Source organism: Hemicordylus capensis, chromosome 4 (assembly GCF_027244095.1).
Source record: "Hemicordylus capensis ecotype Gifberg chromosome 4, rHemCap1.1.pri, whole genome shotgun sequence".
Classification (NCBI taxonomy): domain Eukaryota; kingdom Metazoa; phylum Chordata; class Lepidosauria; order Squamata; family Cordylidae; genus Hemicordylus; species Hemicordylus capensis.
The window spans coordinates 157,994,298-158,008,445 of NC_069660.1; the positions used below are offsets into that span (position 1 = coordinate 157,994,298).

A 14,148-nucleotide genomic window follows, 5' to 3' on the forward strand; every position below is an offset into this window, starting at 1 on the left:
CCTGGGGTAGCACATGTGTGATTATGTGATTCCATAAGAAAGAGAGAGATATTAGGGTTTCTGTGTGCTGTCAAAGTACCTATGAGTAGTCAGTTTCCCATAAGGCGAAGTATGCTAGCTTCTAGTGATTTAGTCATTCACCTTAAGAGGCACTGCTAAGGTTAAAAATCCAATTTAAAGAGCCAACAGTTCCACTTATGCTAATGGTGCTCTGGCTGGATAATAAGGAAAGGATTTTAATGATTCATTTCACCTTTACATGGTTCATTCCTTATTAGTATGACAGGGGCCAAGCACTTCTTGGATCTTCAAGCAGCACACGTAACTGACACTTAGGTGCTTGAATAAATCCTCTGCAATCACAGCCTTTTGGGGGCACCAGTGGTTTCCAACCCAAAGGAAATCTAATCATATCCACAGGTTCTGAAACAGGATTTTCTGCTAGGAATATCTCCCCATTACTGACTCTGAAGTTAATCAACCAATGATTTAGTTGATTAACTGGTAGGATGGCCACTTCGCAGTCTGGAGAATACATATTTATTTATTTTATTATTTTATTTAACGCATTTGTATACTGCCCAAAACATATGTCTCTGGGTGGTTTACAACAAAACAATACAAATGAAAAAAAAATTAAAAATGTTAAATCTTTAAAATAATTTAAAATTTAACACAATGTTAAACTATTAAAAATTGTAAATCTAATTAAATGCTTGGGTGAACAAATGTGTAAGCCTTTTAAAAAGTTGTCAGAAATGGGGAGGCTCTTATTTCAACAGGGAGTGCTTTCCCAAGCCTCGGGGCAACAACAGAGAAGGCCCATCCCTAAGTAGCCACCAGATAAGCTGGTGGCAACTGCAGACAAACTCTCCTGATGATTGCAGTGGGGTTCATGGCGAAGAAGGGGTTCATGGCGAAGAAGACATTCTTTTAAATATGCAGGGCCTAAGCTGTTAGGTTATAACCAGCACCTTGTATTTTGCCCAGAAACCTGTTGGTAGCCAATGTAGCTCTTTCAATATAGTAGTAATATGGTCTTTCCGAGATGACCCAGAGACCAACCTGGCTGCTGCATTCTGTACCAACTGCAGTTTCCAGACTATGTACAAAGGAGCCCCACACAGAGTACATTGCCATAGTCAAGTCTGGAGGTTACCAGCAAATGTACCACTGTTCTGAGGTTGTTTATCTCAAGAAACGGACGCAGCTGGCATGTTAGTCAAAGCTAATAGAAAGCACCTCTGGCCACTGCCTCAACCTGAGACACCAGGGAGAGGTTAGGATCCAGAAGCACCCCCAGATTGCGTACCTGTTCCTTCTGGGAAAGTGTGACCCCACCCAGAACCGGCAGATCAAAATCATCTCCCTAGTTCTGACCCCACACAATTACCTTTGTCTTATCTGGATTGCCTCAATTTGTTATCCCTCATCCAGCCCATCACTGCTTCCAGGCAGGCATTTACTGAGGTTGTGCCTTCTCCTGATGATATTGACATGGACATCTGCTTACTGATAACAACATGCACCATATGTAGTTTGAAATTCCATCACGTCACAGCTTCTCCCACCTATTTGTCCCCACCTCACCTTGTCCCATTTTCTATCCACCACTTTGTTTGGTTTGATGAACAGGAGGTTTCCCAGACTGGGGGCCTTACTGTGGGAGGAAGTGGTGTAAGTTAGCATGAGATTATATAAAGTGCAAACAAGTGTAAAAAAGCATAAATCCATGTACATCGGGGCTATTCACATTGTTGCTTTTTATTATGGTTGATTATATTTCATTAAGGTTTTTCAGACATTGGTTTGTTCGCACAGCCAGCTCCCCTCTGATCCATCCCGCCCATGTCTGGCCAAGAGGGTTTTAGAGGGGACTCCTGCTTCCAATTGGCACATTCACCTGTGCCCAGGTAGTGAAGAGAACATGAGAAGTACATGTGTATGTGTGGTGCCTGTGGATCCTTGGCAAATGTAGTTTTCTTTCTTTTAAAAAGAGTGTTCCTGGTGTTCTTGTGCAACAACAATGGCACGCTAGATCAATGGGAAGCTCCAGCTACCGTAATGCAGCACTAACTCCAAATATTACTGCAGCATTTTGTGGTCTCACTGGGGGTGGCAAGCTTCCCTTTCAAATGGAAATGCTTTGGGGAAAAGAAAAACTAGCAAATCGCCAGGGTCAGATGACATCCATTCAAGAGTCCTCAGAGAACTCAAATGTGAAATTGCCAACCTCCTTGCTAAAATATATAACTTATCCCTGCAATCAGGCTCTGTACCAGAGGACTGGAAAGTAGCAAATGTAACACCAATTTTCAAAAAGGGATCCAGGGGTGATCTGGGAAATTACAGGCCGGTTAGCTTAATGTCCGTTTCAGGCAAATTGATGGAAAGCATCCTCAAGGTTAAATTGTAACACACATAGAAGAACAGGAGTACTGCGTACAGTTCTGGTCACCACATCTAAAAAAGGAGACTGTAGAACTGGAAATGGTGCAGAAGAGGGCAACCAAGATGATCATGGGCCTAGAGTGCTTTTCTTATGAGGCAAGGCTATAACACCTGGGGCTATTAGTTTAGAAAAAAAGACGACTGCGGGGAGACGTGATAGAGGTCTATAAAATCATGCATGGTGTGGAGAAAGTGGATAGAGAGAAATTCTTCTCCCTCTCACATAACACTAGAACCAGGGATCATCCCATGAAATTGATTGCCAGGAAATCTAGGACCAACAAACGGAAGTACTTTTTCACAAAACGCATAATCAACTTGTGGAATTCTCTGATGTGGTGACAGTCAACAACCTGGATGACTTTAAGAGGGGTTTGGATAACTTCATGGAGGAGAGGTCTCTCAATGGCTACTAGTTGGAGGGCTATAGGCCACCTCCAGTCTCAAAGGCAGGATGCCTCTGAGTCCCAGTTGCAGGGGAGTAACAGCAGGAGAGAGGGCATGCCCTTAACCTGAGCCTGCAGGCTTCCAGTGGCATCTGATGGGCCACTGTGTGAAACAGGATGCTGGACAAGATGGGCCTTGAGCCTGATCCAGCAGGGCTGTTCTTATGTTCATTCTTACTGTTGCCTGGATATTTTAAAAATAATATTTTTTCAACAGTATTCTTGTGTGAAAGAACACCAGAATACTAGAGCAACTGGAAGATTTTCCACATCACTACCTCATTGAAAAGGATCTCTCATGGGACAGCAGGGCACTAAACAGGACCCCTCCCCAGACACCACTGAACTGTTACTACTTCTTTCTTTGTTTTTGAAAGGAAATGTTGCTGGGCTGCTGTGATGTATTGGTGTTCTTGAACAAGAACAGCATGGAGGTGTATTAAAAAAAAGAATAACTAAGTGGAAAGGAACATGAGCTTCCTGAGCCCAAGACCCCCAAACTCTGCTCTGTTTCTGTGAACCAGGCATATCAGCTCCCCTCCCCCGCATCTTCCTCCTACGGAGCTTTTGTAGTAGCTGGACTTTCCTGTTGTTCTAGTGCACTGATCTTAAAGCGTTAGAACACTGGGAATTTTTTTTAAAAAAAGAATCAGTATTAGATGGCGTTTTGGATCAGAAGTAGACTGCAGGGTGCAGGAAGCAAGTCTGCCCAGGAGTGGAATTGAGAGAGGTGGCAGTTGGAACTAATACTCCCCAAAGTCACTCCCACAGGTAGCCACACCTCCATCTCATGCTTTATCTTGGGAGTCTCTCCATACCGTTCCACAAAAATTTCAGAGTATCGTACGCAACTGTTTTCAACACTCACCCCAAGTACAGCTCTTTAAAGATGCAGACATTAAGGGCTAATTGTCCTGAAGAAAGGTGAATAATGCCACTGGCTGTATGAACAGCACCTTGCTGTTACTATATTGAAGTCATTGTAAATCCCCCCTCCTCTGAATTCCCCCAACCCTAATTGCAGTGAAGCAAGAGTAAATCACTAACTGGAAAACCTCCTGGATTCCAGGTGTGGGTGGTTAGCGGGGAATGGGAAGAAGGCTGCCTCTTCAGATTTCAAGATGAAACACCTATTCTTGGGGTTGTAGTGGCAACCCTAATGCTTGAGGGCAAATGTTAACTGGTAGAGCCGGTTAGGGTTAGGGTTAGGGTCATGGACACATTTATTTAGTTATTTCATGCAGCCTAAATGCATTCAGTGGCTTCTGGTTGCCTTGCCTTTTAGCCTCTCAGTTCTTGGATGGGTAGAAGTGGGATGGAGGGAAGTCTTGGATATTCTCCTGTGCCCCAGTTTACACTAATTGGGGGATTAGACTTTTGTTCCATCGTTGACTCACTCTCTCTCTCTCTCTGCTTTCTCCTTCCAGCCAGACATTTGCCCAATTTTCAAGGTCTGAGTGTATCCACGCAACAGAGATCTTTGAGTATTGTCAGCTGCTGAGGTGCCCCCAAGCTTTCATCCCCTCTTTTCAGGTAATGGAAACCCTCCAAATGCAACCAGCCAGTTTAAGATGAGCTTCCAATATAGTGAAACGAAACGTCTCTGCAAATATTGTTTGGGAAAGTTTTTTTGTTTGAATTTGTTGAGTGGGTATTACACACAGAGTGTAAATCAACCAGCAATCAAGTCTGTTCAGGTTGAGAAGCTTCCTCGTTTCTCTCCCTCCCCCACAGTAGTATAAGCAACCCCCCCCCCCCGCCCATTCTCTTTTACAGGTATACAAACTCATTTATGCCTCTCGCCTTGTGGACTATGGCCTCACTGCCCAAGCCTTGCATTATTGTGAAGGGGTTGGGATGGCACTTCTTGCTCAGAATCAAAACACCTACCCCATCCTCCAAGAGCAAGTTATTAAGGTGAGCCTTTGGTTATGGATAAGTGAAACAAACAATAATACTATGAGGTCATTCACTCAATCAAAAACTGTGTTCTATCTGGGGTTGGAATCTGTGTGTACTCCCAATTTTTTGTTTGGGTTGGACACCCACGGCTCCGAAACCCAGGTAGAAGACAGTTTTTGATTGTGTGAATGACCTTTATCTATGTTTCTTAAGACTGCAGTCATTTAAGCATACTTCGAAACTCCCTAATATGCTTAGGATGGGCTGTAACTCTTACATTGCAGGAGATTCTGATGCCTTTTCATAATGTAAGCTTGAAAACAAAGTTTGCTCATTTATAAAATCATGTATAGCTTGTGTCTTCCACTCATATACGGTCCTTGGAAGAGCTTATAAGCAATATGATAAAACAATAGAACAATATGATAAAATATCATACAAATCTTGGGGATAGGACTGCTCATGTGAACAGCCTCAGGAACACCCTGCCTAGGGAAGGGGCTGTAAGTTAGTGATAGAGCACACACTTTGCCTGCAGAAGGTCCGAGGTTTAATTCCTGACATTGCTGGTGAAAAACCTCTTGGTAACATGGCTAAGAGGGGCTAAGTTTTTTGTGCTTTTTTTTTTTTTGCAAAGGACTAACCACTGCCAGCCAGAGTAGACAAGGCTAGGCTTGGTGGACCAATGGTCTGACTCAGTTTAAAGCAACTTCATGTGTTCAATTCTAATAATCACAGCTGACACCTAAAAAAGATCTGGGTACTTGCCCTTTTGTCTATATTGTTAGAAGAACAGTCCGTGTCCTAGAGACCTCATGGAGGCAATGATGTAGCTGTGGAGTTGATGGCTTTTGCTAGAGCAATGTATGCTCTGTGGTCTGTTTGTTAAAATTTCTCTCTCTTGTAGTCTGTTTGTCTGTTAAAATTTCTCTCATGGTCACTGTTCACAGCAGTGATTATTTATATTCTGAGAGAATTGCTGTTCCCTTCTTCTCCTCTCTTCCCAATTGTGCAGCTGTCAGAGCAGCTGAAACTCTCAGACCCACGGCTCCTGGAGAAGCCTGAAGGGGAGGTGACTTTGGAACCAGACTGGCTCATAGAGCTCCGAGCCAGATGTCAGCAATGGGAGGTGAGAAGTCTGAGGGGGGGTGGGGAGGGCTGTTGGTGAGCTATGCATTTGGGACAAACAGGAGGGGAATAGGGTTTATAACATCAGTGTATTATGGGGCTGGATTATTTGTGTGCTCTCTGCATTTAGTTTTGACAAGCATCCAACCTCCTCTTCCTCCTCCCTATAAAGTTGTGAATGGCCTATATGACTTGTCCTGTTGGCATTTTGTATGCCTCCATGGCTAATGCTTCAGAGGCTATTTCACTTCGCTTGAGGCTTGACATAACCTGTCTCTCTCTCTCACTCTCACTCTCACTCTCACTCTCTCTCCTTCACATGCTGACTGATTGATTTAAGGAGGAAGATCTTTCCAGTGCTACACCCACCCACCCAGAGCTTCCCAGAGTCAGTGGATCAATACCAGGTAAACAAATGAAAGGGTTGGAATATGTAACAAAAAGGAGTGTGATTAGGTGCATCAGATTAAATTAAAAGGTGAGGTTAGGTTAAAGGAGATTACATGCAAAGACTTTGGCTGCAAACTTACCCGGAAGTGAGTCCTCCCTGACGATGGCAACAGCCCATCTTCATAAACATGCATATAATCATGCTGCAAATGCTTCAGTTTGAAAGGTCCTAGGCTGCTTCTTGGAACCGTCCCCCTGTTCTTTGCCTTCACTGAAAAAAGGGATCTAGCATCAATGAGCCCTTTGACCAGACTGTTCCCATTCTGTGGATGTATTTTTTGTATAAAATCCAGGATCTGGCATGGACTCTGGTTTATTGAGAATTACTGTCATTTCTGAACATGAGAAAATCCTGTTTGTGACCCACCTCTAAATAAGTTAACTCAGAAATAATTCTAGTTGAGTGTGGCCCTTTTGCTGGAGAAATAGGTTTGGGCATGGAATCAAATCCCAAGTTGTGCATGGATTCACTGGTTGGTCTCAGTTAGGACATTCGCTCCCAGCCTCATTTCTTGATCTGTGAATTATAAACAATGCAGTCTTCTGCATTAAATCTTTTATATTACCCAGGTTTGGCTCCTCATTCTGAATTTGCACAAAGTCAAGGCTGCTGGGAGGATCTCAGGGAACAACATCCTGCTGCTCACCTGCAACCAGTGGCCTCAGCTCTGTACCAGCCAGGCACGGAGCAAGGACATTTGCATCCTGGATCTGGACAGCCTATGGACACAACTGTTGCTGGAACACAGACTTTTCTAGGGACTAGCCAAGGCTCCATTTCATCTCCAGGAGAGGTTCCAGATTACCACTCCCCATATTTGTACCAACCAACAGGTAAAGATGACTGCTGTGATGTTCCTTGATGATATGTATGTTAAAGCTGCCCATTCTTAACCAATAACACATCTATGTATCATTAAGTTCTCTGATGTAGTGAGTACCTCATCTCTTGTGCACAGAGGAGTTTCTCTGGGCTGGCAAACACTCTGTGTGTGCATACATACATATATGCAAAGAGACACCTTTTAATGTGGTGATTCTCTTTATTTAGCAGGGGAAGAGCAACTGGCCCTACCCACCCCCAGCACAGAACCTCCAGTGACTGTTGCTGGTGTCTATCTTATGCTTCTTTTTTAGATTATGAGCCCTTTGGGGACAGGGATCCATCTTATGTATGTATGTATGTATGTATGTATGTATGTATTAATTATTTCTCTGTGTAAACCGCCCTGAGCCATTTTTGGAAAGGTGGTATAGAAATAGAATGAATGAATGAATGAACATATATACATGAAAGGATAACCCAATGATTATCTTTAAATCAGATGCACACTCAGATCTATCAGATCTATCTTTAAATCAGATGCACATTCTAGCCAGTGTAGGTATTGTATTAACTAGAACCTGGTATTATGTTATAGAAAAACCCTGTCCCCATATTTGTGGAGAGAGCTCCTGAGCCTTGTGTGACAGATGTTTCATAGGGATCTAATGAGGGGAAAACTTCATGTGTCATATTTCTGCCTTTCATGTAGGCATTGCAGACATAAGAGCCCTTGCCAGAACTCAGAACAAAAAAGCTGATTACCCTGTTGTTGACAGTAAATAGAGTGAAGAAGGCTAAACGTTCTATTTAGTTTAGAGAAAGGAAGCGTGCGTGTGTGTGTTTTGTGCGGGATCTGCTGATATCAAAACAAGTAGTTTTAAGTTTAATTAATGGAATGTATGTTTTGCTTTTTTCCAAATCAACGTCGCATAAGGGTTTTTCAATGCAATCTATTTGGTTCTATTTGATTACTATTTTTGGAAATGGGGCTTGTTTGTCCACTATTTTTTCCATCTAGTTTTAGAGGAGAAACGTTTATACTGTTTGTGACCATCTGTTTTCAAGATGGCAGACTGTAATGAAAAGAAGTCCAACATGCCCCCCCACCCCCAATCAAGATGCCCTAGAACCCCATCCTGTGTGCTGCGGACTTAGTTTATTTCAGATTGTAAATACATGACTTCTGAAGGGGTAGTGTTTATACTTGAACTGGCTACCACTTTGAAACAAGATGGCAGTTTGATTTTTTTAAAAAAAAAAAACTCCCAGGGTCCCCCTAAGACCCCCTTTCATGTGCTGTACATTTAGTGTGTATCTGACTGTAAAGTAAGTACACTGTGCCATCGAGTCAGTTTCGACTTCTGGCAACCACAGAGCCCTGTGGTTGGCTTTGGCAGAATACAGGAGGAGCTTACCATTGCCATTTCCTGCATAGTATGATATGATGCCTTTCAGCATCTATCGCTGCTGCCCGATATAGGGGTTTCCCATAGTCTGGGAAACATACCAGCGGGGATTCGAACTGGCAACCTCTGGCTTGCTAATCAGTCTGACTGTAAGCAGAAGTTATTAGGGACAGACATACACCTGAACATGGTGATCTCATAAGCCACATTTTATTTGGAAAGTAGACGAAAAGGTTTTTTTAAAGACATCAGAAAGAAGAGGGAGAGTAATAGTGCACCATATCCATGAGGGACAGAACACAAAACAGCCAAGCTATGGGTGATATTCCAAAAGCTGTAAATCCCAGCGAGAGATTTGGAATATGTAACAGAATCTTGTGTCTTCTTGAAAAATGAAGTTCAGTAGGTGCATAATCTCAATCATACTTTTTGGATTAAATGTGATACATCACACTAATGTGAGTGATTGGGAGGTAGCACTGAAAGTGTGCTCTAGCTGTAATTTAAATCTATGGATTTTTGGAAGATGAGAAGCTTGTTTAATAATGATGATGATGATGATGATGATGAAGAAAGAGGTCAAAAAATGTAACCAACAAATGCAAGATCTAATAATAACACCAGAATTAATAAGTGAATGAGCAAAGAAAATTAAAAATTGGACTGCACCAGGCGATGATGAACTGCATGGCTTTTGGCTTAAACACCTAATAAGCCTTCATAAACAACTATCAAAACAGTTCAATCACATTATGCAAGGCGGTGATATTGAACAATGGCTAACAACTGGGAAAACTTATCTCATCATGAAAGACCCAGCAAAAGGTGCAGTTCCAAGTAATTATAGACTGATAACCTGCCTGCCAACCATGTTCCAATTATTAACTGGAATAATAGCAGATGAAGTGATGCAACACTTATTAACTAACAAACAGCTTCCAGTTGAACAGAAAGGAAACTGCCCAAACACCAGAGGCACAAAAGACCAGCTGCTGATTGACAAAATGATTTTAGAAAACTGCAAGAGAAGAAAAACAAATCTAAGTGTTGCATGGATTGACTACAAGAAAGCCTTCGATTCATTGCCTCACACATGGATACTAAAATGTTTAGAAACAACTGGTGTCAGCAAAAACATTCAGACATTTATAAAAAAAAGTAATGAGCATGTGGAGTACACAGTTAACAATCAATGGTGAGACAATTGGACAGGTTAGCATTAGAAGAGGCATTTTCCAAGGGGACTCACTATCCCCTCTATTGTTTGTAATCACCATGACCCCACTTTCACAAATACTAAACAGAACAGGCCTCGGATACCAAACATCTAAAACATCAAGTAAAATAAACCATCTGCTGTACATGGACGATCTTAAGTTGTATGGAAAGTCCCAGTCAGAAATTGAATCACTGCTAAACACTGCCCGTATATTCAGTAGCGTTATAGCAATGGAGTTTAGATTAGACAAGTGTGCTGCATTAATAATGAACAGAGGGAAAATAACAAAAACAGAAGGAAAAGAACAGCCCAATGGAAGCAAGATCAAGAACTTGGAAGAGAAAGAACATTACAAATACTGTAAATGTAAAATGATGGTGATGATGATGAGAAAGAGAAATAAAGAGAAATAATAAAGAGAAAGAACATTACAAATACTTGGGCATTCTCCAGGCTGCTAACATTGCACACACTGAAGTTAAAAGAAAAATCGGAAGTGAATACATCAGGAGAGTTAGAAAAATCTTCAAGTCCAAACTCAATGGCGGGAACACCATACAAGCCATAAAAACCTGGGCTATACCTGTTATCAGATACACTGCAGGAATAATAGACTGGACCCAGGCAGAGCTAGAGATGCTGGATCGTAAGACCAGGAAAATCATGACCATCTATCATGCTCTACACCCCCGCAGTGATGTAGATAGGCTCTACCTCCCTCGCAGCTCAGGTGGAAGAGGAATGCTGCAAGTCCATCGAACAGTAGAGGAGGAGAAAAGAGGCCTTGAAGAATTTATCAAGGACAGTAAAGAAGATGCACTTCAAATGGTCAATAATGCGAAACTATTCAACACCAATGAAAGAAAGCAGGCCTACAAGGAGGAACAAGTCAAGAACCGAGCAGAAAAATGGTAAAATAAGCCCCTGCATGGTCAATATTTGCACAATATAAGTGGAAAATCAGACATCACCAAGACCTGGCAATGGCTTAAGAATGGTTACTTGAAGAAAGAAACAGAGGGTTTAATACTGGCTGCGCAAGAACAGGCACTAAGAACAAATGCAATAAGAGCAAAAGTCAAAAAATCCACAACCAACAGCAAGTGCCGCCTTTGTAAAGAAGCAGATGAAACAGTGGACCACCTAATCAGCTGTTGTAAAAAGATCGCACAGACTGACTACAAACAAAGGCATGACAAGGTAGCAGGGATGATACACTGGAACATCTGCAAAAAATACAAGCTACCTGTAGGCAAAAATTGGTGGGACCATAAAATTGAAAAAGTTGAAGAAAATGAAGATGCAAAAATATTATGGGACTTCCGACTACAAACAGACAAACATCTGCCACACAATACACCAGATATCACTGTAGTTGAGAAGAAAGAAAAACAAGTTAAAATAATCGAGATAGCAATACCAGGGGATAGCAGAATAGAAGAAAAAGAAATAGAAAAAAATCACCAAATACAAAGATCTACAAATTGAAATTGAAAGGCTGTGGCGGAAAAAGACCAAAATAATCCCAGTGGTCATTGGCGCCCTGCGTGCAGTTCCAAAAGACCTTGAAGAGCACCTCAACACCATAGGGGCCACAGAAATCACCATCAGCCAATTACAAAAAGCAGCTTTACTGGGAACAGCCTATATTCTGTGACGATATCTATAACAATTGACAATAAAATTCTGGCATCCCAGGTCCTTGTGAAGGACTCGATGTCTGGATAAAACAAACCAGTCAATAACACCTGTCTGACTGTGTAAACAAGAAATAATAATAATAATTTAATAGTTTAATAGTTTAAGTAAAAGGGACTTCCCTGAATAGAGGTCTCCATTAGCCTAGTCCTGCATTGCATCACATTCTGGATAGCTACTTATTTCTTACCTTATCCTCTCAAGTAAATTGATACTAGAGGTTTATAAAGTAGTTCTTTAATGCGTCTGCTAAGTGCTTGTTACCTTTCCCAGAATCCCTGAAGGTCTGGGGAAAAGCCTTGTAGGGCTTGCCTGAAACAGAGGAATGAGTGACCAACTATGATGGGCCCTGGGCTGTGGGGAGACTCTTCTCTTGAAGATGCTGATCTCCTTGTGACAGCCCCATGGCCAGAATGGGGCTGTCCAGAATGGCTGAACTCAGTTGGATGACATGAGGCTGGTTGCTCTCTGTCTGATGCTTTTAATGCCTCTTATTGTTTCCAAATATTTGACTCCCCCTCTTTTTCTTCAAAATTTAAATGATCTTTTAAAAAGCATATTAAAACAATCTCTGACTGAATCAGTTAAGAAGGCAACTAACTGGGCAAAGAGGGACCTTTTAAAAGTGATGGTTCTCTGTTCAGCAGGATGAGAGCAATGGTCCCTTATTCATCCCAGTACCGCTTCCCTCCCCGTGGCTGTGGCTGGTCTTTCCCTTGTGTTTCTTTTTAGACTGTGGGCCCTTTTGGGATACGAAATCATCTTCTCATTCCTTTTGCTATGTAAACTGCTTAGAGAACTCTTTTGTTGAAATAGAGCAGCATATAAACATTCTAAATGAATAATCCTTACCCTGATATTAATTTCCAAAGGCTATTCAAAAGAGGGGGAGTGAGAATGGCACTTGCTAGTACCATGGACTTTATTGTAGCTATAGAAGCTGTAGATTGGTTGAGGAAGGAGGCGGAGGTGTGCGATTGCACAGGACTGCATGAAATCAGCACTTAAATTCAGCAACTTGCTAACCCTAGGTTCTGCAACCTGTGCAAATTAAGCCAATCTACATAATTGGTTTTTTTGCATAATTTCTTTCATCATGTCCATTGGTATGCATCGTTTATTGTGCTTTGGTAGACATCGTGAAGGGCACAAGTTTAATAGACCCCAAAGTCCTACTGACCTCCGGAAATCTTATTTAGCCACCCCTCTATGGATGTGCATGAAACGGATTTTGCATTTTGTTTCAAGCTTGAATCACAATGCAAAACAGCTGAAACATTTTGTTAAAACAGCAGCTGAACCAGCTGTTTCGACAAAACAACTTGCAACTTTTTGAGTGTTTTGGCGATAGGGAGCGAGAGAGCTGCAACTGTCCATTTCCCACCACAACACTATTTCACAAACAAAACAAACCACAACTCAAGAAAGGAAGGCATCCAAGTTATGCCTTTGCCAATCTGAGATCTAGCAAAACCAGATAGTTATAGCAGCAATAGCACAGCATATTATACTTAGTGCTGAGAAAAGAAAACCATAAAATCAAACCTACCTTCCTCCTCTCCTGATGTATCTTCTTCAAGAGAGCCATAAGGGCTCTCTCTGCTTCCAGTCCCTTCAAATACATTTTGAAATTCTCTCCTTTTGTGTTCCCCCCTTCGCCCAGCCAATGGGGGCACAGTTGCCCATGAAAACACTTGATTTGTATGATGAGCCAACCAAGAAGCAAGGAGATTGCAAACCAGTCGGAAGCCAGTGCCAGATAATAAATCAGCAAGGGAAAAACAGGCCTCCAAAATGGCACTTGAAACGTCAAAATGTTTCAGTTGAAAGGGGGTTGTTTTGTTCTGAGCCCAAAACAGGCCCTTTATTTAGGGGGTGTTTTGTTTCAAGCTCAAAATGTTCTGCACATCCCTATACCCCTCTGATTCCTGAGATTTCACTGGGTAATGACTTGTACCCTTGCAGGCATATCTTTGCAAGGGAGGGAAACTTTTTTTTTTAATGAAAGTTAAGCTTCTGAGGAAGCTGGGTTCTATACCCAATACAATATTTTGCACTTTGTTGTCACCCCCATGGAATACACACACACACACACACACACACACACACACACACACGCTTTTATCTGCATTCTGGAAGTGAAATGTTTTGGTGGAAGATGGATACTTCTGAAGTCTGTACTTACCAGCAGGCAGCATATGGTGTGATCAAAACCAATACAGGGAAAGAGGGGCAACTAAACAGGGACACTTGCCATTCTGTGCAGTGGAGAGCATCACATAGAAAAAAATATGTCCTAGTCTGCACATACAAATCCATTCTACCAGAGGCCTTTTCCTGTCAGTCACAAAAGGGCAGAGACTGCTTTTTATAATAGAATAGGAATGAAACGTGGAATACTCCAGATAAAGGAATGCCTGATAGGATTCCATTATGCTACAGGCCTGAGTTTGCCTCATAGCAATTTCCTCCCATTGAAATAGCACTGGATAAGGGAACACTCGCTCTGGACAATGCAACCTTATTTTGGTTCCTGTATCTTCTCCCTCCATCCTTTAGTGCTTGTGCAGTAATAATTAAGGTGCTTTCAGTACCCATTTAATCACCTTCAAAGTCCTTTAT

At 41.9% G+C, this 14,148-nt stretch overlaps 1 protein-coding gene across 8 annotated transcripts in view; it reads left to right on the forward strand.

The window, feature by feature from the left end:
• The window catches only part of SEC16B (SEC16 homolog B, endoplasmic reticulum export factor), a 92,421-nt gene that overhangs the window by 27,880 nt on the left and 50,393 nt on the right, over positions 1 to 14,148 (forward strand). For all 8 annotated transcript variants that reach the window (XM_053249723.1, XM_053249718.1, XM_053249720.1 and 5 more), the window contains 5 exons: positions 4,325 to 4,430; positions 4,674 to 4,814; positions 5,815 to 5,928; positions 6,268 to 6,334; positions 6,948 to 7,211. In XM_053249723.1, coding sequence (XP_053105698.1) covers positions 4,325 to 4,430; positions 4,674 to 4,814; positions 5,815 to 5,928; positions 6,268 to 6,334; positions 6,948 to 7,211 — 692 coding nt within the window. The remainder of the gene's footprint in view (positions 1 to 4,324; positions 4,431 to 4,673; positions 4,815 to 5,814; positions 5,929 to 6,267; positions 6,335 to 6,947; positions 7,212 to 14,148) is intronic.